The sequence below is a fragment of the Daktulosphaira vitifoliae genome, unplaced genomic scaffold (genome assembly GCF_025091365.1).
Source record: "Daktulosphaira vitifoliae isolate Bord-2020 unplaced genomic scaffold, ASM2509136v1 Scaffold_1, whole genome shotgun sequence".
In the NCBI taxonomy this organism is placed as follows: Eukaryota; Metazoa; Arthropoda; class Insecta; order Hemiptera; family Phylloxeridae; genus Daktulosphaira; species Daktulosphaira vitifoliae.
In genome coordinates this window covers 60077803-60105116 of record NW_026099572.1, presented here as the reverse complement: position 1 = coordinate 60105116, position 27314 = coordinate 60077803, and the positions used below count along the sequence as shown (strand labels likewise).

The 27314-nt window shown below is 26.6% G+C and overlaps 2 protein-coding genes across 3 annotated transcripts; one reads left to right on the top strand and one right to left on the bottom strand.

Annotated features, from left to right (window-relative positions):
• Nucleotides 1-523: 523 nt before the first annotated feature.
• Nucleotides 524-14745, bottom strand: LOC126894419 (toll-like receptor 8). 2 transcript variants are annotated; one of them, XM_050665450.1, is made up of 4 exons: nucleotides 14518-14744; nucleotides 8288-8412; nucleotides 3070-3233; nucleotides 524-2197 (listed from the first exon to the last, which is right to left on the bottom strand). In XM_050665450.1, the coding sequence occupies exons 2-4, from the start codon at nucleotides 8322-8324 to the stop codon at nucleotides 1400-1402; spliced, it is 999 nt and encodes a 332-aa protein (XP_050521407.1). In that variant the 5' UTR covers nucleotides 8325-8412; nucleotides 14518-14744; the 3' UTR covers nucleotides 524-1399. The 2 variants fall into 2 exon arrangements, with proteins under 2 accessions (XP_050521407.1, XP_050521408.1); XM_050665451.1 differs by lacking the exon at nucleotides 8288-8412 and having other exon boundaries at nucleotides 14518-14745.
• LOC126894425 (uncharacterized) lies at nucleotides 12923-26702 on the top strand. Its single transcript, XM_050665459.1, has 2 exons — nucleotides 12923-12968; nucleotides 25800-26702. The coding sequence occupies exons 1-2, from the start codon at nucleotides 12923-12925 to the stop codon at nucleotides 26639-26641; spliced, it is 888 nt and encodes a 295-aa protein (XP_050521416.1). The 3' UTR covers nucleotides 26642-26702.
• The last annotated feature ends 612 nt before the right edge of the window (nucleotides 26703-27314 follow it).

Here is a 27314-nt window from a genome sequence, read left to right as displayed (position 1 = left end):
TAATAATATGACAGTAATACCTTATATAAATATGATATCACCTATGTTTTAAATTCATTGAATCGATAAAAAATATACAATGATCATTATATTAGAAAAGTATGTAATAATTACATGTGTAATCGATTGACGTTAGTTAGGTAAGATTAAAAATAGTAGCTTTAAGTAATTAAATGGTGATTATTTTGCTCTTGTATAGTTTTATCAGTTGGTAACAAGACAGTATTTTAATGATAACCTTTAACATATATAAGCGTAAACAACATAACACATTTCATGTAAAATAGAACATTGCACTACAAGTAAAAGTCTACAATAAAAATTTGTTGTGTATCGTACGAATTGAACGTTTAAAGATTTTTTTTTCAAAATATTTTGTAACGAGTGACCAAGTGACGGATCTTCTTTTGTCAATACATTAGAATAATATTTTATTAAGTTTGTTGTTATTAAATTTCTGTAGAAGTACAAAGTATTCTACTCAAAGAGCATAGGACACACGACAAATCAAAACATAGTTGAATTCATAACAAAAAGTACCTTATATATTTTGTTCGTGGAATAAAAGCAAAACAAATAGAATATACAAATAAAAAACATGTGAACTTAACTTGATCTAACAAAAATACTGCTATATTAAAATATAAAATATCATGTTTTTCCTTAACATTTTATATAGAATATTCAATTGTGTGACCAATTATTATACATTTTAAAAAGCAACAGCATTATATAGTTTATTCTTAAAATTATTGTATAAGTCTATAATGACTACTTATTGTCTAACACATTAAGTAAATGTCATTAAAAAACATTTACAGTTAAAGAGTTTACAACACATAATAATATGCGTTTAAATATTAAGGCAGTTTGCGATTTGGAATTACAATATTTTATCATATTATACACTTATGATATTATCTTACAAACCATTTTGGATCAAATATAATACACAATATTTTTATTAAAAGTCGTTCTTAAGTGCTAGGAATCATTGGCTTTGTTATAAACATAGGAAGAGTGTGCTTAACAATAACATTAAGTAAATTGCACATAATTTATACAAGACAACAATAAATATTTGTTTGCGCGCTTAAATTACAACCAAGCAATGTAAAATTTGTCCAACACTTTGATCGGACGAGTGTGATTACATGAATTTAATATCAATAATAATCATTAATAACAATTGTTGAAATTTTTAGTGAAGGGATTGTGTCCCATCGTTTCAGAGATCATTAAAAAAATTGTTCAAGAAGATATAATAACGAAGTACACACGCTACTAATTTTGCGATAGTACTCGCACAAAGCGATAAAACAATAATATATTTAAGTATAAGGTGTAAAAATCTCTTTATTTCAATGATGGTTTCGAAAAAATATATATATTTTTACGATTACACCAAGGTAGGTTCAGGTTTCATGTTACCAGTTTCATCTTTATTTTCGGTTGGAACGCTTTGAGCCTTATTCGATCGTCTCCTTCGACGCCAACAAAAGCATAAAGTAAATAAGATGGCTAAGACGACAAGCGCACCGGAACCGATGGCCCAAAACGGCATGTTTCTATGTTCCCATTCGGACATGCAGTCCTTGTAAATTGCCCGCGCTTCTTCGGGTATCATTGTGCATGTCTCGTTGAACTCATCAGGCGGAGGATTCGGACAATGCATACCGATTATTTGCAACTTGTATTCAATAGCCCATGCTTCCACCTGTTTACAATGGCAATAGCTGCTTTCTGAGGACCATTCGTATAGAAAATTATCGGTAATGTTAAGTCTGGCTAGGCGACAAAGTGAAGCTAACTCGGAAGGAACCAAGTCCTGAATTTTATTATCCGACATGTCAAGTTCGACAAGATTTGGGAGAACTCCTAGCTGTGGGAAACGAGACATATCGCAGTTTCGCAAGTGTAATACTTGTAGACCAGTAGCTTCGGTTAAATAGGACATATTAACTACAGGGTTTTCACTCAAGTATAGTTTTTTCAATGACTTGGGCAATCCCGGCGGAACTTCAGGCAGAGCGTTCTGTTCCAGGTCGAGTACTTCCAAATCATCTAACGGTTCCAAAGCACCAGGTTCTACTTTGAATATTGCATTTAATGACAAGTACAATCTTTTAATATTCGGGTAAATGGTGAAACTGTCTTTTGTCAGCTTATGAATGTAATTACGACGCAGGTTTAACGACTGAAAAAAATTAATGAATGTTAGAAATGTTATTTAAAAAAATAATTTGTATATAATTGTGAGAAATGACGTATAAGCCGTTTTAACGATACATTCAACAATTGACCGACAGTCTTCGTCACTGATAAGTCATAGATGCATGTGAAAACAAAATAGTTTCTCTAAAACACTCCTCAAAATCCATAACATGAATAGCACACTAATAATTTCAAAAATTTGTTAAAAGCAATTACAGCTGTATTGTTTTTTTTTTATATATTTTCTGTTAAAAATACAGAGTACAAAATCTCGAGAGAACACGTTTGATAATTTATACAACATAATGACTCGTATAATCACGATTAAGATTTGAAAGATAAATCATAAACTCAACAATTCAAATTATTTTCTCTTTAACAAATAGTTTGAAAATGGATGAAAATCGATTGTAATACATATAAACTGAGAAATGAAATTGAAAAACATTACACGAGGTTTTAATACAATTGGATTAACTGACGAATTAAGCGATATAGCATAGTCTGTAACAAATCTTAATCCGAACACGAGTGTTATATTTTATAAACCAGAAATTATAATTAGTAAATTAAAATGAGATTGAACAGATGTTTCATCGCAGTTTGTATCAATTGTTTTATTGAACTGATTCGAAATGTGCCAGGAAAACAAAATAAACGGTTTAGATTTTATCTTTGTAAACTAAGCATTTTTACATTACTTAATTCGCACAAGCACACCGAGTTGTATTATTAGTAATTTTCATGTTGATTATTTCATAAGTGTGTAGTTTTTTGATGACCAAGCTTTATTACTATCGGCCGAGCGTCAACTGTATCGCACGTGAAAATTATTAAACAATATAATTTACCAACCTCTACGTCGTTCATTACATTTTCTGGTACCGCTTTTAGAAGATTGGAGGAACAATCGGCTGTCAAAAGACCCCGAGAGTCTTTGGAGTTGATACATTGTGCTTTTGCTTTGATTGTAGAGCCTTGGACCGTACAGGAAAAAAACGTGCCAACAACAATAACGGCTGGAAACATAAATAAACAAACGATAAAATTATTGTGATTTGTATGCCGATAAGACTGCATGAATTGAATTTACGATCTACAAGTATTGCACAAAATAAATGTTTGTACTTTGCAGTAGTCTTAGTAGCACGATGGAACTTTAAATGACCTTAACGGATAAATGGATTGGATCCTTTCTTTTAATGCTAATGAGTCATACTATATACACGAGATTATCTACCGTGTACACATTATTAGTAAAAATTCTTAGTATAATAAAGTGATTTGTCTTATTAAATTCTTAATTTTTTTTTTCGTGTAAACATATTCTACACAAGTTGGTAGCAATGACTAAACAATATTGATTTATTCGCTAAATTGCCCTTTTAACGATCTGTTGATTATTATTACTATTATAAAATCATTAGTAATACCTTTAAATAAATTACCATATCAGTCATACATAATGGGCTATCTTATAAGTGGAATTTTTTTAATTCTATACACCAGTGAATTATAGTAAAAAATAATTTTAGTTAAAATTCCTCGGATAAGCCCTATACAAACTCAACAAATTGATGCATATTTTTAAAACTATTTTTTTTTATAATAAAAAATACCATAACAATAAATCATAACCCTCCCATCAAAATTATAGTTATTAAACAAATACTTTTTTAATACAATAAAATAAATTTTTTTAATAAAAAAAAACCAACGGTTTTACTTACAAATAAAATATTTTAAAATTTAAAAAGCCATTACAGCTGACAAAAAATATTTAAACATGAGATTTATGATAACTTATAGAGAGAATCCGTCAATAATTCTAAAGCTCGTGAATTGCGACTTATTTGAAACGGCATGTTACCATGACTACAACTAAACTATAAACATTTACATTATATTATGTAGTACTATATTGTTAAAATGACGTCATACTTTTTGCGTTTTGTATAAGAAGGGCGTATAAAAAAAAGTCATTTTAACCTAAGTGCTTACAATCAGCCCCGTGTATCTACAACAAAATACATTCAATGAAAACATTGTGAACTATAAGGGAACATTAAATAATAGAAAACTTTAGAAAAGCTTAATATAGAGTATTAAGTTTCACTTTATAGCATATGTAATTGAAGAGCTATATTTTATTATTATTGCTATGATTGTATAATACTGATTGGCTATTTATTGTAACCAACTCTAATACAGTAAGTTCTATTTCCTGTGTAACTCTTATTGCGGTCACATCGAAAAGTAGTAATACAAGGTGATGTATATACTTTGTGGCTTTATTTTCTCATCACGTACTAAAGTTGAGGTTAAAAACTAGGGTGCACTCCTAATAACGTGAAATAACTTTTTTATACAGCTAACATGCAGTAATTATCCAATTTTCTAGTTCTGAAATGCCGTATTATTTATGAATACGACACAACAGAAGCTTCGGTTAAGTAGCGATAACGACCTTAAGTGTTTAACTATCCGAATTGTCGTTGCTGTTGAAAACTACACCGGTAATTTTTTAAATTGTACTTTATAAGCGGTCATTAAACACTTTTTTAACTTTTTCAAAACAATAATTTGATCAATTATCGTGGACAATTCGTAAAATGAAACCATAAAAACAACATAACACTACATCTGACAGTATCATTATTAAGAAATGAAATTGTATGAGTAATATGTAACAGGAAATAGGAGTCATTTTTTATGTAATTAAAAAAATTCTGCATTTTCAATTACTACTTCGAAAGATAACATAAGAATAAACTAAAAGTTATAAAAATATACAAAGTAAAAAAAAAAAAAATACTATTACTCGCAACTTTTATTTAGGCTCAAGTTGCAATATCTCATATTATTAAAATTACTCCGTAGGGTATTAAAAATATATACATCACATAATATCTAGTTATTATGTTTTTTTTTATTAATAAATAGTAAAGTTATTTAAAATTTAATTCATAGTGTTGAATACTGTAGCATACTAGTAATATTTGATGACCATAACTAATGTTATTTTAGACTGTCCACCACATATATCAAGTACGTTTTTTCAATGTAGCAGTCCTAAAAAAACATACTATCGATAACATAGAGTAGAATTTCTATTCGCTACATATCGAATTATTCTAGTTCTATCGAATTACATTGAACAGTCACATTATTGTGTAATATTCGACATCAATGTACAATACTAATACCAAACACTAGGCTATTCGTAAATAATTATTAATTCTTTGTTTCCTCAAATTTTATTGTAATTATGTCATTTTATTTAAAAAATTACAATGCAAGAATAAATAAATAGAAATCACGTAGACGGCTCAACACATTCATACCAAATTCCAAATTAAAACATGTAGAAAGAGAAAACGAAACGTGCAAAAATGACATTCATCTCAATTGGTCGTTATAAATAATGATTACTTAGTTCGATAATTACCCGGTCAGTTTCCTAACCTGGCATTAGTCGTTTATAAGTACTTAAAGGATAAGCACTTTACCTCGATACATTAAATAACCGGGCTGTGTATCTTGGTAGATACATATCCATATATGTATATAAAAATATTAGTTATTGTTGTGTTGACAAATGTACAATATATTTAATGAAATATTTCCAAGTACAGGTTCTGCTGCACAAGGCCCTCTTTTAAACTAAAATTTCAATAACTTATTTAGATTTTTCATTAAATTATACAAGTAAAACTTCTATTATTAACTAAAATAAAAAACATCGTTTCCCCAGTATAACGTTTAAATAAAAATTCGTTTCGGCCGATTCATCGTATACGTGACTTTATTCATTATTATATTATTTAGTCTGTAGATTTTTTTTTTTTTTTTTTCAAAAATACCGAACATAACTAATTGATTAAAACTGTTAAATGTGCTGTTGATGAACACTAGCACGTCGAATCGACGATTTCGTTAAAACAACTAACTGCATTTGCAAGTTTCTACCCAAGTTCCAAAGTCTACTGCTTCATGCTATCACTGTATTAAAATATTACTAAAATTGGTGTCTTGTATTTTGTTTTTGTTTAAACGAAACTATTGATGACCACAAACCATACGACCGCTACCGTGTAGTAATCGCTATACGGTTCAATGGATAACAACAGACTTGCGGACGCTCACAGCAGAGCAGGAAACATGTACATAAACATACACAATGTATAATATTATTTTAAATCAGCCAATCGATTTGTGTCATCGATGGCTGAGAGACCGTGAAGGACATTCTTGGTGTACTCTAAGAAGACGCTAGTTGAAAAAAACTTTATTTGTCAACCACAATATCATAATACATCCCAGTTTCAATCACACCATAGCCTATGCAAGTATTTTATTTGCTTTTTAGAAAGTGTAGTGTGCATACGCAATGAAAAACTGAACTAAATTATGTATCAATAAAGTACAGTCAGTAAATATATACACACAGGGAAGCAATATTATATTATATTACACAGATTACATTATTATCTGTGACGAATACCAACAGATCTACGCAGTATCCGATTTCTTCCAAGGACTTATTAAAGAATAATTCAATTTTAATACATGCATTTGCAGATGCAAATGACACTTCGATTCGCCGAATACTTAATAGATATATAACCTGAGGTGAGCAAGTATATTAAACTAGTGTTTTGATACGAGTTCGTTCGCTATGGTTACACGAGTATATCGCTGTCACGCATCAATAATTTTGTACGAGACGATCGCATTTGTGTCAAGTCGCCAAAACTATATCCAACAAAACTTTTAATATTTTTTATTTTTAGAAAAAATAAATTCAGTATTAAATTATTTTTTACTTTTGTTTCGACAAGTTGCTATTATGAAATTTTCTTTTATTTAAAATAAAACACCTGTTGAATTGTACTTGAGTTTTTTGATTCCATCAAGGAAAAATTTATGTTTTTACTAAATTACTCAAACATTTACCACAAAGAATGTATTATTTAAATACGAAAATTAATTAAATGTGTTTTTTGATAAAACCCATGTAAAATTACTTTATCGTATTGAAATTTTATAAATCGACAAAAATTCTTTAACATTAATACCAATATTTGTTAACAAACAATAAAATACTTAAAAAAAAAGACTAGAAATTTTTACTTGTAAATAATAAATTTATTTACAATAATTATTACCAACAATTATTACTGTTAATAATACTAATTAATTATTAACGACAATTATTGTCGTTAAAATAATAAACAGCAATTGTATTACTACTAATGGGAGAATTCAAGTTGTTTATTACGCATTACTTTATCTCAATCAAAAACGAAAAAAATATTTAAATTCACTCCTATTCTAATTTTTTTTTGTCGTTTTGAAAAAATCGTTTGAGGGAAAAAGTTGTTTAACAGTTATTGAGTACGAATTTCATTCGTTTCAGATAAAAACGTGATATTTATAATAAAAAAAAAAAAAAATAGACAGTTACTTGTTGTACATTCATATATATTTATATTTTTCAATGCAATTGGCAATGGTTGGGTTCACAGCCTATTTGTAATGATTTAGCAATGCAGACGAAAGAAAAATCCAGTATTCTACTAATACCCGTGGAAATCATCGGGATGTCTATCAATCGTCACTATGAATTATTGACAAACCGCATTAATTCTATGAACAATACGTAGTCTTGTGATAGGCGGAAGGAAGAAGAAAGCGTTGAAAATATTTATTATAATAACAATAATAAATAAAAAATTTCTATCAGAACATTAAGAGTAGAAAATGCGAATAAATTGCACTTTCTTTTTTCAAAAGTTGACACGCAAAAGATATAACGAAAGACCAATGATTAGTCTTTTATTATATTGTTTGAGTTTATTTTAAATATTATTTCATTTAAACAAAGAAAACTATTTAATATTCAATAATTTTTGTAAGTTTATAACATGTAAATTAAAATTTGTGTTGGTTCATAAAACATCTTAAAATGTGGAAACGTTAAATTTAACAATTTTTAAATATTTATTGTCAGTCACGCGCCTTAACACAAGTGAACTATAGAAAGGATAATCATAGAAGAAAATATACTTACACAAGAGTGGGATTGTCACCATATTATCTTTCATCATTTTTATGCTAAGTATTCTCCAAAAATTATTCCAGACATGATCGACATTTAAAAATAAACCTCATCATTATTGACATAGTTAAGATGGTCTAAAAATAAAAAATAACATCTTATATAATTATTTCAAATTCATTCAAAATGTAAATTTAAAAATATAATATTATCATTAAAAAAAAAAAAAAAGAATAGGTATAATACACATGAATTATAGCAACTATAGAACGTTTTATATTTAGGGCCTAGAACTAAAGGAACGTATTAACCAAATTGAGTTTTTCGATTATCAGTCTATTTTAACCAATATAAAAAATACTTTTTAAAATGAAAAAAGTGTACATCAATTATATTGGAATGCATATTTTTTAAGAAGAAAAACATTTTTTTCTTGAGCTTAAATGAAAAATAAAAACTTAATTTTGTTCTCCTGAAAGTAAGAAATTAGTTAATACACTTCTTTAATCTTAGACTCTCTATTCTACTAACAGATACTTCATATAGGTGCCAGGAATAAAAGTTATAAACATAAACAATTAACTACTTCCTCAACAATTGCAATTGTAAAATAATTCAGAGGTGCATAACTAATATATTAGTTATACACTATCCCACTTGGAACTGTTCCAAAATTTCAATTTTTTTTTTTTATTTATGAAGTGAAAATATCTAATAAGTAGTTTTTTCACTTCTAAAACCTATTTTAAAAGTATGGTAAAATAATGCAGTCCATGGCAGTTAAAAATAACCCGTTGCAACTTAAGACAAATTACTTGGACGATTTTGTGGCTCAACTCCAAATGTTCCATGAAATGTTATGGTTTTACATCAATTACATGAAATGATGATTTCTAGTAAATTTTATTGAGAAAAATTCATTTAATTTGTATTATATCATTGTTTTTATTTTATTTTTTATTAATTCAATTCCTAAAATCTGTTTAGTAAAATCGTAAATAATGAAAATATGATCATACCCAATATTTTATTCTAAAAAGTTCAAACTTGTTTATTGTTGAAATATATTAAAAATTATAATAAGGTATGAATTTTGGTAAGTATTAAGTAAAGAAATACGCCCATATATTTAAACTAATTAATGAAAATAACTGGTAGTAAGTATTAATAGGCTTTATAGTTCAAGCAATGTTATCCTTCAAACACATTTATAAATTAGATAAATAAACCGTAATGATTCGTCTGATTTCATCGCCGATGTTACCTACCACTGCATTCTTATCAAAATAATTAGTCAAAAAAAATTGTATTGACTGTAACCTAATCACATATAGATAAATGTAATAAATTATACACGTGTGAATAAATTAACATTAAATGAAACAGACGTGACGGAGAAAAAAAAGGTTATTTTTCTCTAATCTTTTGAACTTTTATTATGGATCGTTTTTTATCAAATCTATTTACTATTTGATTTGTTTCGACTGGCGTGACTGAGAAATGTAGATGCTTAGATCTGTAACACTGTTGTGTTGAGAAAGAAGTCTGAATAAAATAACGAAACGCGAATTAAACACTGCTGGTATGTACACACAACATATTTAACACGTTATAAACTCAACCAGGCGATTAGTCTTTCGGTGCTGTATTAGACACGCGCCTTTACCTTTATTAGTGAACCGTTAAGTGGCTGTGCAAAATAAGAACATAATTGGATTGTTTTTTACGACTCGAAGTACTATCTATTACTATTACATAATTGTTCATATCTATTACAGTTTTTTCAATATTTCTCAATTACATTAGACATCGTTTTCATGTCAAATTTATAAGAAAAACATTACACAAAAAACACTATAATAGTATTTGAAGATAAATGAATTTTAATTAGTAACACGGCAAGATGAAAATTACATAAAAGATGTCGACATGAAAACCACGAAACGACAACTACCACTGATGTTAAGTAAAAATATAATAATAAAATACATCTACTTTTATAAGAGTACAAACAGAAGATAAAAAGATGCGTCAGAATGAGCAATGTATTTATTACGAGGTGAATGCTTACAAAAACAAAAGTCACCTACTTAAGTCATTTATAACTATAACAGTTTTTTCATGACTTTTTTAAAATCTATTCATTCATAATTGTTTTATTTTTGTACGTAATCACTAATATGATTTAAATCAAGTCGCATTCGCTATACATAGAGCTAACGTCATAAGCAGAGGCCTCATCATGTGTTGGTTATTTAAATATAGTTGAAATTTAAACATTTGAGTGTCTAATCTTATCTAGTTTGACAAGTTATTCAAAACCAACCAAAACATATTTAGAGGTACTCGCTGACATTACAATATACACGATCCAAAAAAGAAAAGGTTATTATTAAATAAAATAACAATTTATTTCAATTCATTGGATTTTTAAAACCTTTTACCATGATTTGACATGTAATTGCTAAAACTGAAAAACCAGAACTAACTTAAAAAATGTTTTGCTTCAATGGATTTCCTCTATAATTGGGAAACAATTGTTTAAAAAATATGGGTTAGACGGACGATGATAATTTAAAGTCCTAAATCAGCAATGACAGTATTATTTTTAGGCATATTAAAAAAATTTCTAAAGATTTCTAATGTACCAGAACTTCTCGACTCTTCAATTTTTTATGTACTCGCCAAGTAAAACACTAAATCATTTTAATTAATTTAGCTATGTTAAAGTGTGAAAGTAATATAAGTCACGTAAATTAAATTATTAATCGTTCTCAAAGTCAACATTTAAAATATAAATACAAAAGTGGTGGCAAAATTGTATAGTAATAGCTTTATAACACTTTTGATAGTACTAGAAAAGTTTTGTGTAAATACATGTTCATGTACCCAAAAAATAAAACATTGTCTTGATGTACAGTTACGCATTACGGGAACAAATGATTTAAGTGGTCTAAATTTTTATTTATAATGACGAAATAGTTGTTGAATTTAATGCATATTATATAATAAATTAAAAAATTAGAAATTATAAAATTCATAAAATAATATTTTTATGGTAGTTCAATTTACTAGCTAAATGAAAACATAACTTTCCATTATTATTCTTAGAAAAACTTGGAATAATTTAGCACGCAGAAAAAAAAACTATTTCTCAATCGACAGGTAGCCTATACGCATCTGAAACAGCTGTTTTGATAGAGTATACATACCAAAAGTGGCTTTTAGTAAGTATTTCACAAACAAGAGATGTGAAAAACACGCTAATAGATCTTTTAATGCAGTCGCTATACTTTATATTAACTAGAAAGCTAAGTTTAATTCCATGTTTTTTCTAATATTTTAATATTATCCATTGTTTACTCAACTTACATTGAATAATTTCTTTAACATCAATATATATATATATATAGTATATGGTTTTTACGCATAAAATGGTTTACAGCCCGAAGAACTCCTATGTCTGGAGTGGATGAATAATTCTGGCCTTTATTAGAAGAATACTGACGCCAGAAGGGCATTGACCCATTGAAATGCACGTAATAAAATAGGGGAAACTCGAAATTATTTTGAAGGGGTGATGTGCGCACGAGCAATAGGAAATGGAGCATTTTCGTTTTATCGGTCAACCGCCAACAGAACGTAGTTTACGCGCCAAAAACAGCTGCTGCGTTTAAAGAAATAATATTTTGCGCATTCATACTTGACAATAGGTAGGTGGTACAGTCAAACGCAGTTAAGCAGCATACCTGACAGTGGTTTTGGGCGAGGGACAGATGGTCGAGAGGATCGTCTGGAGAGGTAACACGAAGCGGATCNTGGGCGAGGGACAGATGGTCGAGAGGATCGTCTGGAGAGGTACAAAAGACCCCCGTGTCGGTGGTTTAATGTAAATGGTCACGTCCCTCAGACAACGAGTTTGATGCATTACACAAAACCCGTACATTGCCTATGGGAATAAAGATAGTGGAACTCGGTCTTAAAAATGTGATGATAATACGTTTTTAGAGTTGCCTATAAATAAAGACATTCTATTGTTCATACCTTAAAAACGCAAACGAATGATTTTAAATAACTTAATTTATAGTAAAATATCCATTAATGCCTACTAAACGTGTCACTAATAAGGTAGCTTTATTTTTCTTTGAATTGATTCAAAAATGTTTATAGGTACCAAGAAATATAAACAGTATTTATGGTAATATTTATTTAAATAAACAAAGACATTCAATTCTTTCAGTACAGAATAATTACAAACGCATTACGAAGTCAATTAAATAATAGAAAACAACTGTTTAATTATGTATCAACTTCTTTAAATAACCGGTACAATTTTAACATAGCCATGCTATTTTCTTCTCACTTTCTCAACTATTATTTTTAAGACTACAATGAATATTTTAAGTGTTAATACAATAAAAACTAAACAAATATTTTTGCTATTATTTTTAAAGTTTTTTACATTTTTTTTTTTTTATGAATCCTAATAATTAAGTTAGTTTTAATGAATTAGTAAAACTCAAATATAACTCTCTAAGAAATGCTATTTTCAATCATTTTTATGTCGCAAAGATTACTCAGAAGTTACATTATGAATAAAACCACGAGTTCATAATTCCTAGTCTTAACTAATTGTTAATAGCGGAAATGATACATAATATAATGAGCATAGTCCACAAGACCTATAACACAGGTAAATAATATACTAAACTATTTATAAATCTTCTCAGATAAGAAATAAACACATTATTAAAGTGATATTAAATTAATAGTCATTGAACCACAATTTAAACGACCTTATATAGAAAAGCTTGCATTATACTTTGTACAAAACAAACTAAATAATTTTACAAAAATTAAAATTTTTTACCATGGAAATTACACATCTGTTAATATTTTACTTTTCAACAATTGCTACATTTATGTTTTACAATACTGATTGATATTATCAATTTAATAAACATAAATTCAGCAATATTATAAAAAACATATTAGTTAACGTAAAGCACACCAAAAACATTTTGAAATTAGTATATGGGTTTTAAAAGATTATTTTCTAGCATTATAATACATTCATCACCTTTGATTGTGCGTCGTCGTATAGTAAACAAGCAATTAGAGTTGTAAGATTACATTTTGTAGTTTTAAGACAACTTAAGCCAAGTGGGTTGGAATAATATAAAATAACATAAAGTCAAACACTTCGTGTAAGACAGTGTGCCGTAGGGCACCAAAAAATTATGAATATTTTTTTTTCTCATAAAATGTATTTTGTTTAAAAAATATATTAAATAGGGGTGCCAATTATACGATTGCTCTACAGCACCAATGACAGTTAGCAGGGCGCTATGAACACAACAGTAGCACTTTTCCAATTTTATTACCTGAGTTAACGCATTAACAAAAAAAGTTGTTCATAAAAATAATATTTTTTAAGTTTTCGATAATCTATGAAATCAAGGAAAATTGTAAATAAAGACTATTTTACACAAAAAAATATTGTTTAGGAATATCAGAATAACTTATGTGTATTTTTTAGTACGTTATAAATGTTTATAATTTGTAGTTAAAAAAATGAAACATGTACTTACAACAAAGTATATTATTATGTGCAGAAATACAAATACTATCTGTGTAAATTTTATTTATTTTGTATATTACTTTTAGATTGTTACCATTATTTTACAATTATAATTGATTGCACACTCTATGGTCGAGTAGTCATGTACAAAATACTAATTTCGTTATCATATCAACCACCAAATACCTACCTAATTCAGTGTAATATTTTTTATCAAAACATATTTTATACGAAATATTATTAATCTAAAATAAATTTTGTACCGATCTGAGCACAATGTGTACACACAACCCTATTAGTAACTATTGTCGGTCATATGAATTACATATATCGTTGAACAGTGTTTGTTAATAGAATTGTCGGAACTAATGTTAAAATCATAAGTTATATAATATCACTTATTAATATACCATACGGGTTTCATTGAATCTTTTTTTATCGGATTTAAAGTATGACACAAAACCAACATTGGACGGTCGCACATTAATAAAATCTCAATTATTTTATTTAAAAACAGCCCGAGGTAAGTTGATATACTTAGAGAAAACAAAATGAACATTAAATATAACACAAGAGAAATGTATCTAAAAATAGAAGGATAATCCAGAAACGTTTAAAATAATAATAAAACTTATTAATGTGATAAGATGAAAGTAATTACCTTAAAAACTCAAAATTATGGATGTTTCGTATCGTGTACAATTAAAATCTACTTAAAAAATGGTATGTAATTGATAACGCGATGGTAATAAAAAAACGAATACGAAAAACCGTTAAAATCTCAATCACGTTTCAAGGAACAGATTTAACACAGGGATAAAAACTGCACCGGGACGACGGAGGGTGAAACAGCCAGAACGAACGCACGTTGTGAACTAGTGTTTATTATTGTTTTGGCGAAACGGCAGCAGCATTCTTAAGGGTAGGGATACGCACGGCGCACCAGCCGATGATTTACACACTGTACAGACTACGCCTACTTCATTAGAGCGCTACCTATGGGAATAGAAGGTAAAACGAGAATAAAAATTAAAACGCTATATAGGACGAGTTTTAAAAGACTCTTTTGTTCACCTACTTAAAAACAAGAAGTCTAAACTTTTCAATGCATTCGATTATAAAATTCATTTGGAATAATATCTAATCAACTTTTGCCCTGGACACTCTAAAAGGTAAATGACTGACTAATCGAGTTACCAGTTAGTAATTAAGTATATTAGTAATTTACTCTTATGTAAATAGTGTCTTAATTTGAAATTTGTAATTCATAGAAAAACATTTTCTCTGTTATTTTCTAATGACAGGTAAATATTTTCATAAAAAATTTAAATATATCGGGAGGGTAACTGGAACGCACACCTCTCCTTAAATTATGATATAAAAAAATTAAAATATAGTTTTAATTTAAGAAAGAAAACCTTTTTTTATTAATTTATGATTTTCACTATTTTATTAGAGATACTAATTCTTATTATATTAGATATTAATGAATTTAATATTCATAAATAGATTAATTAAATTAGCTTATAGCATAAAAAAAAATTTTTAAATATCATACCAAACCCTTATTAAATTTAAATATTTATATTGAGTATATCCAATAAAAAACGACTAAAGTATAATAAATTGATACTTAATTTGAATTCTGATCAATATAAATTGCGTGAGTGAATACAAAAATTAAATATGTATGTATTAAACACCAAAATGTAACGATAGACATACAAATGAAACTATGGCCTTTTTGGACATTAAAAAGTATTTTTAATCCATTAAACATCCTAACCTAACAATTTTTGTACACGCTACCAAACCATTTCTCACAAGTTGAGTAACATTTATAGATATTAAGAGTAATTTTGGGAGTAAAGTACGCTCATATAACAACCTTTATGATAAACAGTTTCGTGTTTAAAAATCATAAATATTTATATGCTCTAGGGATTTAAATACCCTCCACAACTTAATTTAGTTTGTTTTAGTCAACGGATGTCCAAAAGCATAATTTACATCATTATTAAATAACCTCGTGATGTACCTATGTCGATTGGACACTTTCAAAGTTTTTTTTATTATTTTATGATTTTAAATCTATTTATTAAGTTATTGTTGACATACTTTATGAATTCTAAAAGTAAATCCTTGATATAAAAAATGGTTATACTCAGTTTAATTAATTATTAACCAATCTTCCTATATCCTTTAAAATACATTGTTATAGGAGTCTATTGACGAATTTTTTGACTAAATACAATTTTATATTTCAAGGTGATCTATATAATTTAGTAGACAAAAATTATTAGAAAAACTGTGGTGCAATGGATAAAATATTACAAACATTAATTATATTTAAGTTGAAATCAATTACCATGTTATACTCCTTTTATTAGTTTCAAAAAGTTTTAGTAGTGTAAAAAATTGTTACAAATGAATGTTTTATGATAATCTGTAAATGTATATTATTGTTTAAAGGACATCGCGAATAAAAATAAATTAACAATTGTTATTTTTTTAGAAAAACTCTTTTCATAATTTAAACATTTTTAATTTTTATAGTAGAAATTAATATGAAAAAAATATGTATAAACGTGTGTACTCCTAAGCATAAATATAGCTAGTAAAAATCTACTGAATCATATTCAGATAACTAATTATAAATGTACTGTGTGAAATAGCATAAGCCAATGGTCTTCAATTCGATACTTTTCTAGCTGTTAATGCGTATAGAATTATTAATTGAGATGCTATAGTTCATTGAGTTGATATTTAGTATTAAATGGCATTTAATAAGCTGTATACCGATTTAAAATATAATAAAATATTTATGTCATTATTTAGCGATTGTTAAATCCTAATGCTTCACATTAGTCACAAATGATTCTTTCTACTCTTGATTATAAACTAAATGAATAAAAATGTGTATCATTAAATCTATTTCTCTTTGAGTGTGCACATGTTCTCAAGATATTACCGACCTCTCTTACTACATAATAAACAAGTGGTTAGAATTCGTTGATCTTGGATTTTTCATCATGCACTTGCCCTTGGACGTATTCGCTCATTGTATGGTTATAATAGATAATTGGATCAATACAATAAAAAGTTACATACACGCGATATTGGTAAAATTCGATCGGATGATGATCGACGCACGTTAATGATGAATAAAATGATCGCGGATTACAGGTGGATACGGTAGTAGTTCAATCACTTCACACGTGATCTTAGACAATTGTTTTGTAGACCGGTTGACAAGCCGATACGGTCCATTGATCTGGAGAATATTCGATGCGTTGCTATTGCCTATTACATGTAAGATATGAGTGTATAAAAGTAAAATCTTAAATGCAACGAAAGATGTATAACAATTCATAAAGTGGGTCGAAAATACAATGAATAGAAATCGGAAATTCTAAAGAAAACCGTGTTAATGGTAATATTTTTTATTTTCATTTACTCCTACATGATACACGTTAAAAAACAAGTCAGAAATTTTGTAATCTATTGTCATATGATAGATACAATACGACTAAATACTATTAGTTGTTATATTATAACTTCCGTAGTTTTGTCGCCGTCTTTTAAAATTTAAGTATTTTACTTCTTACTACTTTGTTATTATCTTTAAAATTGATTTTTACATGAGGCTAGTATTTAGAAAAATAACCTTTAGTTGTCATTCATATACACTATAATACCGCCAATACAGTACTATAGAATTTGTTTTTTAACAAAAAACGATACAGAGCCATTCCTGTAATGCAAAATACTCGATTTCTCTTAAAATAATAATACTGATAAGAAACTTTTTTTTTTTATTTTTTACTTTTATATATTTTTCGATTTATCAAATATTAATTACTTTTTTAATTTATCCCTTGTATTTTAAGGGGTGACAACTTTATTTTTTTAAATAACAACAGGCATATTTAACTATATTATAATAAAAAATTATCTAATTAAGAAAATGACAGGGATAACAACTTTTGAACCAGTTTTTGAAAGTTAAATCCATTTTTATATTTAGTCGGGAGGAGAGGTGAAGCCAAAAAATATCTAATGATAAATATTGTCATATACGTGCCTCGACTTTAGTCTACATTTTAATATGGTAATAACTTCCAAAATAATAGATCAACGTTATTATAGATCCGTAATTATCTTAATTAGATTATTTTTTATTTTATAATCTTGTTAAATATTATTGTTGTCATTTGAAGAAAAATAAAGATGACACCCTTATAAGGGGTGAATTAAAAAAGTAATTAATAACTGATAATTCAAGAAATATATGCAACTAAAAAATATTGAAAATATTTTTCTTAACATAATTATTATTTTAGGAGAAATTCAGTATCTAGATACTATTTAAAAAAATTAATGAAAAAAATACATTAAAAGAATCGTCCTATATTTATATACAATAGTGCCCACCAGGTTCTAACATTTTTAACAACTTTTGATTAAGATATTATTTTGTGTTACTGCTTTATTTTTTAATTTAAATTTTATTGTAAGTTAAAAACATTTTTTTTTTTTTGAAGCCCGCAAATGACACACCAGACATTAGATTTTTATATGAATTTTTGTTTATTGTGTAATTATTTATTTTAACGTGCTTATGACAACAAATTTTACTTATATTCCAAATTCACTTACACTAAGTAAAACATTTACTAATAGTTTTTAGTGTTCTATTTTAATAGAACTTAAATCTACTCATTAAATTAATTTATAGTGAACTTAATATTTAAAATTAATAGTTACTGTAAAATTTGACGATGAACGTCAATGTGATATGTCACAACAACAATTCCATCAATTAATTTTTTTTATTCATTTTAAAATGAAAGCATATCGAAATATTATAATATTGTAAGTATATTTTCTAGTGAAAAGAAATCGAAAATATTATAGAATAAAACAAGTAATGAAGTGTGCAATTGTAACTTCAGGCAACTTTTGTGTCACGATAAGTAAAGAAGAATAAATTAATTCATAGTAGATACCATAATATAAATAATAGTTACAGAAATATCATATTGTGATAATGTCCGAGAATTATAATTATATTCTTTTGAATACCAAGGTCTATTTTGTCTGTGTATTTAATTATTGCCTGTGGTAATAATAAACAAAATAGCATACTATGGTGGTGTTGTAAATGCTCTATTTGGCCAAACATAAAACCAAAAATATCATTATAAAATAATATGATATTTTTTTTCGTCAACAATCAAAATTCCCTATAGAGACTTATTTATATATACTGCAACCAATATATATATATATATAATTACATCGGTAACACTGATGCCTGCATTTGAAAATACTCAGACAACTTATAATTAATTAAACTAGAGATATCGTTAAATAAAAATAATAAGTTCAGTAGAATTTTTAAATAATTGCTATTAAAACAACAACATTAATAACAAAAACGTTTAAGTTTCTTTCAAAAAAAATGTTATCATATACTTATTGTATAATTAAAATAAAGGAAATCAAACTTACAATTCTGTAGTAATTTTTGTATAATAAATTAAAGTTTAAATCTGTTTTTAAATTATACAATTAGTGTAATTCGATAAATGGATTCTAAATAACTGATCCAGTACTATTTTACTAAGTACTAAAAATATTTGATTAATTTAAACGTACATATTATGATTTCTATATAATAATCATTGATTTTAATAATAAAATGTTTTGTTAATTTACAAAATTAGAAGGAAGGGTAAGGTAAAGATTTGGAGCTATTTACTATTTTATAATTGTTATGTAAAACTATAATTCAATGAATATGATATTTATGAAGCATTAGTTATTTAATTTATGAAAATACCATAAAATAGTTGTTTATAAATTGTTATCACACGCTGATTTGCAAAATAACGATGTTCAATCTAAAACAACATTTTTCTTATTATACTCAAGCTCTATTGTTATTGAGAATAGAATTTATTTTTTACATAAATAAAGTTTAGACTATTGTTTATTGTCTTAAGGGTTGACAAAATAAAACCTGCATCTTAAAACAATATGACACCTATACAACTCACTACGTTGACGTTAGATAATGTTGAATGACGCCTCATGTATATATATTTGTATATCGCTATGAAGCCATTGAACCGATTTAAATTAAGTAGTTCAGAGTACTTATCATTTATTTTTATGTAAATTTTTTAATATTGCTAACTAAAAAAGATGCAATACAAAGGTTCTACTTTATAGGTGACTTTAAAATAGGAAACTATAAAATTGAACGGTAAAATCTTTATTTTATCCATTATTAGCAATTTTATTTTCATACGAAAAAATCAGAACACTAAGAATTTTTGTAAAAGTTATCTAACGACTCTAAAGTACGATAAATCATCATTGATGATTTAGTTTGTTCAGAAAAATTAAATATCTCATTTCTGAAAAGAACACACTTTTCAAAATTTGATTTGATTTTTTTTTTACTTCCAAACTGAGTAACGCATTGTAATTTTCAAATATTTTTAGCGTTATTTACAATTAGTTAAATAACTGAGAAAACAAGTGTCATACGCCAAATCGAATTATACTATTAACTTAACGTCGTAGAATGCAGAAAACTATTAAATTTTTTTTTCAAATGTACAATAAAATTTTTCTGAAAAAAAAACTAATAAAAATAAAATTAAAATTTTTCAGTTTATTGATCTTACGTATTGATTTTATCATATTTACGTTTTTGATGCTTATTTGTCATGTAAAAAACAATTGCTCACAAAATTATCTATTGGTAGTAATTTTAAAATTATTAGATTAATTAAAAAATATTTACAAATGAATGTTCAGCTTTTTCTTGTGAAAAATGCTAATCAAACTCAAATTTAAAAGTCTTAAAAAAACGTTAAATTAGTCGGATAAATCCCAAATATTGCACTACTTTTTTAACATCAGCAAATAAATTAGAAAAAATTTTAAAAAACTTATTTATCAGTTTTTTTTTTAATGACTCAATTATTTAATTAATAATTAGTAATTAACCCATAAAAAAGATTTCATATATAAAATCAAAAGCGAGATTCAAAATTGCTTCCAAACTCTATAAAATTCACTTCAATATTGTAGACAGCAAAATGTCTGTTGTCAAAATAATCATTTTTCCTTAAGTTTAAGTCAGAAATTTAAAAAAAAAAAATACAGAAAGTATCTACATTATTTTCAAAATAGAAAATGTGTCAATAAAAAATTAATTAAATTAAAAAATGTTTATTGTATAGAAATGGGTTTACTTTTAAGTATAGAAAAAATTAGTTTTTAGTGAGAATAGTTAATTTTGGAAAATATTAATGAAATTAGGGTTTTCTTGTTTATTGCTATTAACATATTCAGATTTTTATTTAGGTGGTATTTCAAAGATTGAAATCCTATAAAACGGGTAATACCACAAATTTATTTATTAAATAAGTAGTATAAAAGTATAAACAAATATGATAAAACAATTATTTTTTAAAAATTGCATATAACACTTATTTTGAGTTATTAGGTGGCGTTATGAAAGTATTTGGCATATTCTAATGACAATTTTTCAAAAAAAAAACCATCAATTTATTCATGACCTTGATAAAACTCACCAAAATAGTTAAGCTACCATGTTTATTTTGAAAAGATTTTATTTATTGAATAATCAATTGATATTTTTTTAACCTAAACTATTATAATATTATTTTTCTACCATCCAAATATCTGAAGTAAATGAACAAAAGATTTTTTTATTTGTGCATTGTACATTGGCCTTGTTTAAAATTTTCACGGATCTGATTATTAACGGTCTAATATCATGCTAACGCGGCATATTCATTTAACAGAGTGAATAAATAAATATAAAAATATCCATCGGAGTTTATTCAGACAACCCATAATGTTTACATAGAACTCGTGTTAACAATATAAACAAAGCGTTTGGATGACGAAGGGAATGTGACATTTTAAACAAAAATTTTAGTCCTTATTGATTAACAACATTTATCAATGAATAGTTTGTTGAAAATGAATAGTTCATTTTTACAGTCTGTAATAATATTTATTCGTGATTTGAGATTAAGAAGTTACTTCTTATATTTTTACTTCTCATCTTCCTATGGATTGAAAAAGAAGTTATTTAAATAAAACAAAAAAAATTGAAATTGATATTCAATAATTTAACATTGTTATTTTTTTCGAAAAAATAATACAATAATAAAGTAATTCTATATTTCACTATCTTTATAGCAAATGTGTATCAAAAATACATATATCGATATATGGAAAACATAAACGAATGAAAGTTAACTTTCTTTACTTTATTATTCTGATCTTCATTAATTAATTATTATTTAAGTTATGAAATTTGTTTTTGAAAAGGTCAGACCCTTTCGTTTTAATATACTTATTGGATTGACATAAAAATTTGCAAAAATTCTCCCTCAAAATATTTATAACTATCACTTAAATATTTATTATTATTATTACTTTTTTAAGGGAGAATAAATGGTGTGATTTTCGTTCTTATTTGAACTAAAATATAGGCAAAAANTTTAAGGGAGAATAAATGGTGTGATTTTCGTTCTTATTTGAACTAAAATATAGGCAAAAAAATTGAAGTGGACAACGCGAAATACAGTGATTCATTACACAAAAATAATATTTGTTATTTAACTTCAGCGGTTTACATAAAGAAGATAAGTTGTTGGAACAATTTTTTTTATCCTATAACATATTACATAAGCATTTGTTTTACATATGTCTGAGACTTGTAGTGTTTCCGAAATACTTTCTAAAGTAAAACTTTTGAAAGTGCTTACCTTATAAGGGAAATGGTTCGATTTAAAAAAAATGTATATCGAATGAAAAATAAAATAATTAAATATATATAAAATTTAGCTTGAACTTTTTTTAAATATCTAATTAATATTTATCACTGTATAACTTAATAAAGTACATATAATTTTTTAAATTATAATTCTATAATATAAGAGTGGAACAAATATAACGGATAATTTTAGCTTCGATGAGTAGCTGAGAAGGTATTAATTTTACTATGATGTGTTTTTTTTTGTGTCTGTTACCTTTTTTTCCCAGCTCTCACCGAACCGTTTCTTTCAACCGTTTTCTTTTTTTTACTTAAAACTGCCATAACTTTTTTAAAAATGACCAAATCAATCTAATTATTTTTTTTTTTTATAGATGTCTTTATCTATCATTTAGTATATTTTTTTGATAAATCTGACCTTTTACCTAACCACAGGGAGGGATTCAAAATGACAACTTTTTCACAAAAAATTTACTTTTTCAAATTAACTTTTAAAAGTGTTCCAGAAAGTCTGACACTTTTATATATATATCTTATGTAATATACTTTATTATGAAAAAAAAAATTTCGGACTTTATTTTGTCTTCGCGGTAAAAATTGCTACTGAATGCTATTTTTGTGTGAAAATTCTCGATTTTATATTTTACATTTTTAACTTTTTTAACTTATTGAAAAGTGTATGGATCAATACAATTTTTTAATGAGAAATACTATTTGTATATCTCGTTCATTCGATATACTTTTTTTTTAAATCGGACCATTTCCCATTANCTATTTGTATATCTCGTTCATTCGATATACTTTTTTTTTAAATCGGACTATTTCCCTTTTTACAGGAATGGTTCAAAACTTAAAAATGCATATAAAAAGTAGAACTTTTTCAACTTATTTTTAATTAAAATATATTTATTGAGTATTCATACCTAACCTAATAATCAAACATAGATATTTGTTATTTTAATTAGAAGGATTTTGTTATTATTTAGGCTTTATACGAAACTCTAATTGCAGATTTGAAATCGGCGCGAAAATATGTTTAAAAAAATATATTTTAGTCTCGGATGAAAATATCTTGTAGACCAGTAAATATATTTATAAATAACAAATAATTTTTTTTTTTAATTATTGACACGGCTTACGTCGCAATAAATAGTCGACACTGGTTTTGAGGGAAGGACCCGTGGGCCGTTTATTAATGAGCAACAACAGGTTTTTTTTGAAAAACAAACAAACCGAATAGACGAACACAGTAATAATAATCTTTGTANGGTAGGACCCGTGGGCCGTTTATTAATGAGCAACAACAGGTTTTTTTTGAAAAACAAACAAACCGAATAGACGAACACCGTAATAATAATCTTTGCATGATCCTCGACGTCAAAAAGTTAGCAGCGGTGTTGGCGACAGTGCGGATAGGTTCGTATCATTTGCGGCACAGCTGTGCGGCACTTGCTGGACTTTGCACCGTGGCGTATGGCACGCGGTGTTGGTCTGTTAAATACTCATAAAATAGGGCGACGGCTGATAAAGGTGGCACGAGTCGCGGGGACCGTGTCAGTATTTCATCAAGACCTTTAACTTTTATATACGTTTGCCATAAAAGTAATAACTACTTTATAATATTTTATAAATTCTTCGTAAAAATTACAATACTATATTTAATTGTTATAATATATATTTATTCATATATAACTTACAAATCATAAATTTTGTAATCAGAGTATAAATAAAGGAATAAGAGATCATGATGCTTTTGGAACAATTCACCAATTTTTTAAACACTCTCAACAGATTTTCACCGAAGCATTTTTTATACAAGTGATTTTAAACACTGTCAGATTAAATCTATACTGGACCCAACTATGCCACATGCCCACTGTGCTGGATTTATTATAGATATAGATAACAATCATTAGTTTTTATTTTTAGATGTCTTGTAGTGTCAGCATGTTCTCATATTTTTTCGATTTTAATAATTTATTACTATTAAACTAAAAATAAAACAAACAAAAACAAGTACCAGATTTTTTCATGAAATTTGCGTGTGCTCTATTTTTATAACTACATTGTACGCAAATTTATAATTTAAATTTAAATATAATATTTATAGTCTCCATCCTTTAAACAGTAATGTAAAAATGGCATATTATTTTTCTAGGTGCGTAACAAATGAATTATAAATGTGTATATTTTTAGGCATATAATAAAAAAAAATTCATTGTAGATAAATTTGTAGATAAATGGGATATTTTATTTTCAAAGGTATAAAAAATTTATTAAAAATGTGTAACACAAGCATAATACGTATTCTATAAAAATAACAGCAAAACAGATTTGCACCATTAAGGTGACTATTTAGAAAATTTTATTTCTCAAATAAAAATCCAGGAAAAAAATGGATATATTAGAACACAATATAATGTGTACATGAAAGTTAAGGTTTCATATTCAATTTTTATGCTACTTTATAATACTTGACCAGAAATTAGTAAATTCTCTCTGGAAAAAAAAAAATTAAATTATTAAAATCCAAAAAAAAAGAAACTCAGAGATTTCTTTTTCAGCCATTTTTAATTAGATTATTTTTATTTTGTATAGTTAAATATGTATGTTGTTAATTGAAATAAAAGTTAACACATTTATAATATATCATTGTTTAAAAACGTTATTATTATCTTAACGTTTTATAAAAGTTGAAATTGCAATAATATTTAAGTACACTTTTAAAATAGTGTAATCTCTTATTTTAGAATTACTTTTAAAAAAAAATTTATTTGATTTTTCACTATGTTCTACGCAACTATTCAAATTTGTGTGCCCACAATTAATCATCGTAATAATTTAATGTTAGAATATGCAACGACTATACTTATAAAATTTATTTCATTGTAAATAATTCGATCATTACTATAATTTTGAGCTTAATTTATCATTCATTTTGTTTTTTCAAATAATGCCGTCAAATCAAATTTTTGTATAAAACAGGCTGCTAGCAATAACAATTATGTAAAAGAGGTTATATAAATTACTTGATATTTTCTAATATTTTATCCAGGTATTTTCTAATTTCATTATTATTATGAATCTTTTCACCAGTGTTATACTATTTACAGTTTTAATGTGTGTATCTCAACTAACATCTTGTGATCACTCCGAAGTTAAGGAAATACTAGATTTACTTGGTCAAAGATATTTTAGAGAGCAAAGTATAGCACATCGTGGCAGAAGTAAACAAACAGTTTCTAAAAATGTCAGAGAAATTTTTGATCAAACACATGAAACAGAAAAATTATTACGAATAACTTCACTAATAGGTTGCGAATATGTTGCACGGTCTTTAGAGATATTAGACCACTATTCTAAAGTTATCAATATATGTTTAAAAACGAAACATGAAAAAAATAAAGGAACTACAATTGAATGTATGAAAAATCTTAAGTCATTTGGTACAGAAGCAAATAATATGATTACTTACTTTATAAGTGCGTTGGATTATTTACAAAACCTCTTAAGAGGAGATTACACGAACAATTTTTTTCAAAAATATATATTTGAATTAAAAAAAGTTGAGCAAATTGAAAGTACTTTACCAGAAAACAAAGCAGTTTATACTAGGACTGATGAGGAAGTCATAATAAATTATGGAGATATTTCAAAAATCAAAGATAAAATAAATTTCTTATTTGACACTATAAATCTTTGGAATTATCAAAAATGTTCATTTTGGTATGATGAAGGTATTGGTTTTAAAGTAGACAACAGAGTAAGTGACGAAAAATCATCTAGTAAAGAAGTAAGTGTTGAAAATTTATCTTTTGAAATAATATTATATAATGATAAGTATTCTGAAAATATGAAAAAACTATGCAACAAATTAATTGTAAAGTATTACAACATTCTTGGATTTAAATACGATACAGAAAAAAATGAAACAATTTATGATATTGAAATGTAATATTATAACATATTCCAAATTGTATTGTTTAATAAAATATATGTTGAGAAAATAAAATAAAACAAAGTTTTATTTTTTACGTTTTAATTTTTTTATGTAAGGGAAGATGGCCTTTTTTTTTATCTTTGAATTGATGACTCTGTGCAGGACTGCGTTAGCTTTGCTTTCGCCAGAACTACCATCGTTTATTGAAAATAACACCTTAATTATACATGTTTCACTTATAAATAAACATTCATTTAAATATTTACAAATTAGCAGTAAATATTTACATCGGTTTGCTTAATTCTGACAATATTTACACGTCTGTGACTAGATCATCTGCATTCATTGTTTCCCTCTGTCGTTTTTCCAAATCCTTTACCTTCAGGATTCCTTCCACATAATCTTCTATCAGTTTCCATTTCTCTTTGATCCTGAGCATGATGTTGATTATCGACTCGGGATTAACCTCGGCTTCAACCATCGCTTCCAGAGTCATTATCTTCCTCATCCATCGTCCACATCTGAAAAAGGTGTGCTCCACGTCGCACAGTGGACGAAACGTCGATTTAGGCGGCCAAAAGTATCATTTTTTAAAAGTCACTTAAATTTTTTTTTTTTTAGCAAAACACATTAATATCATACTTGAGGGTTTTAATACAAATTTTCAAGGGCATAAGTTGATTTAGTG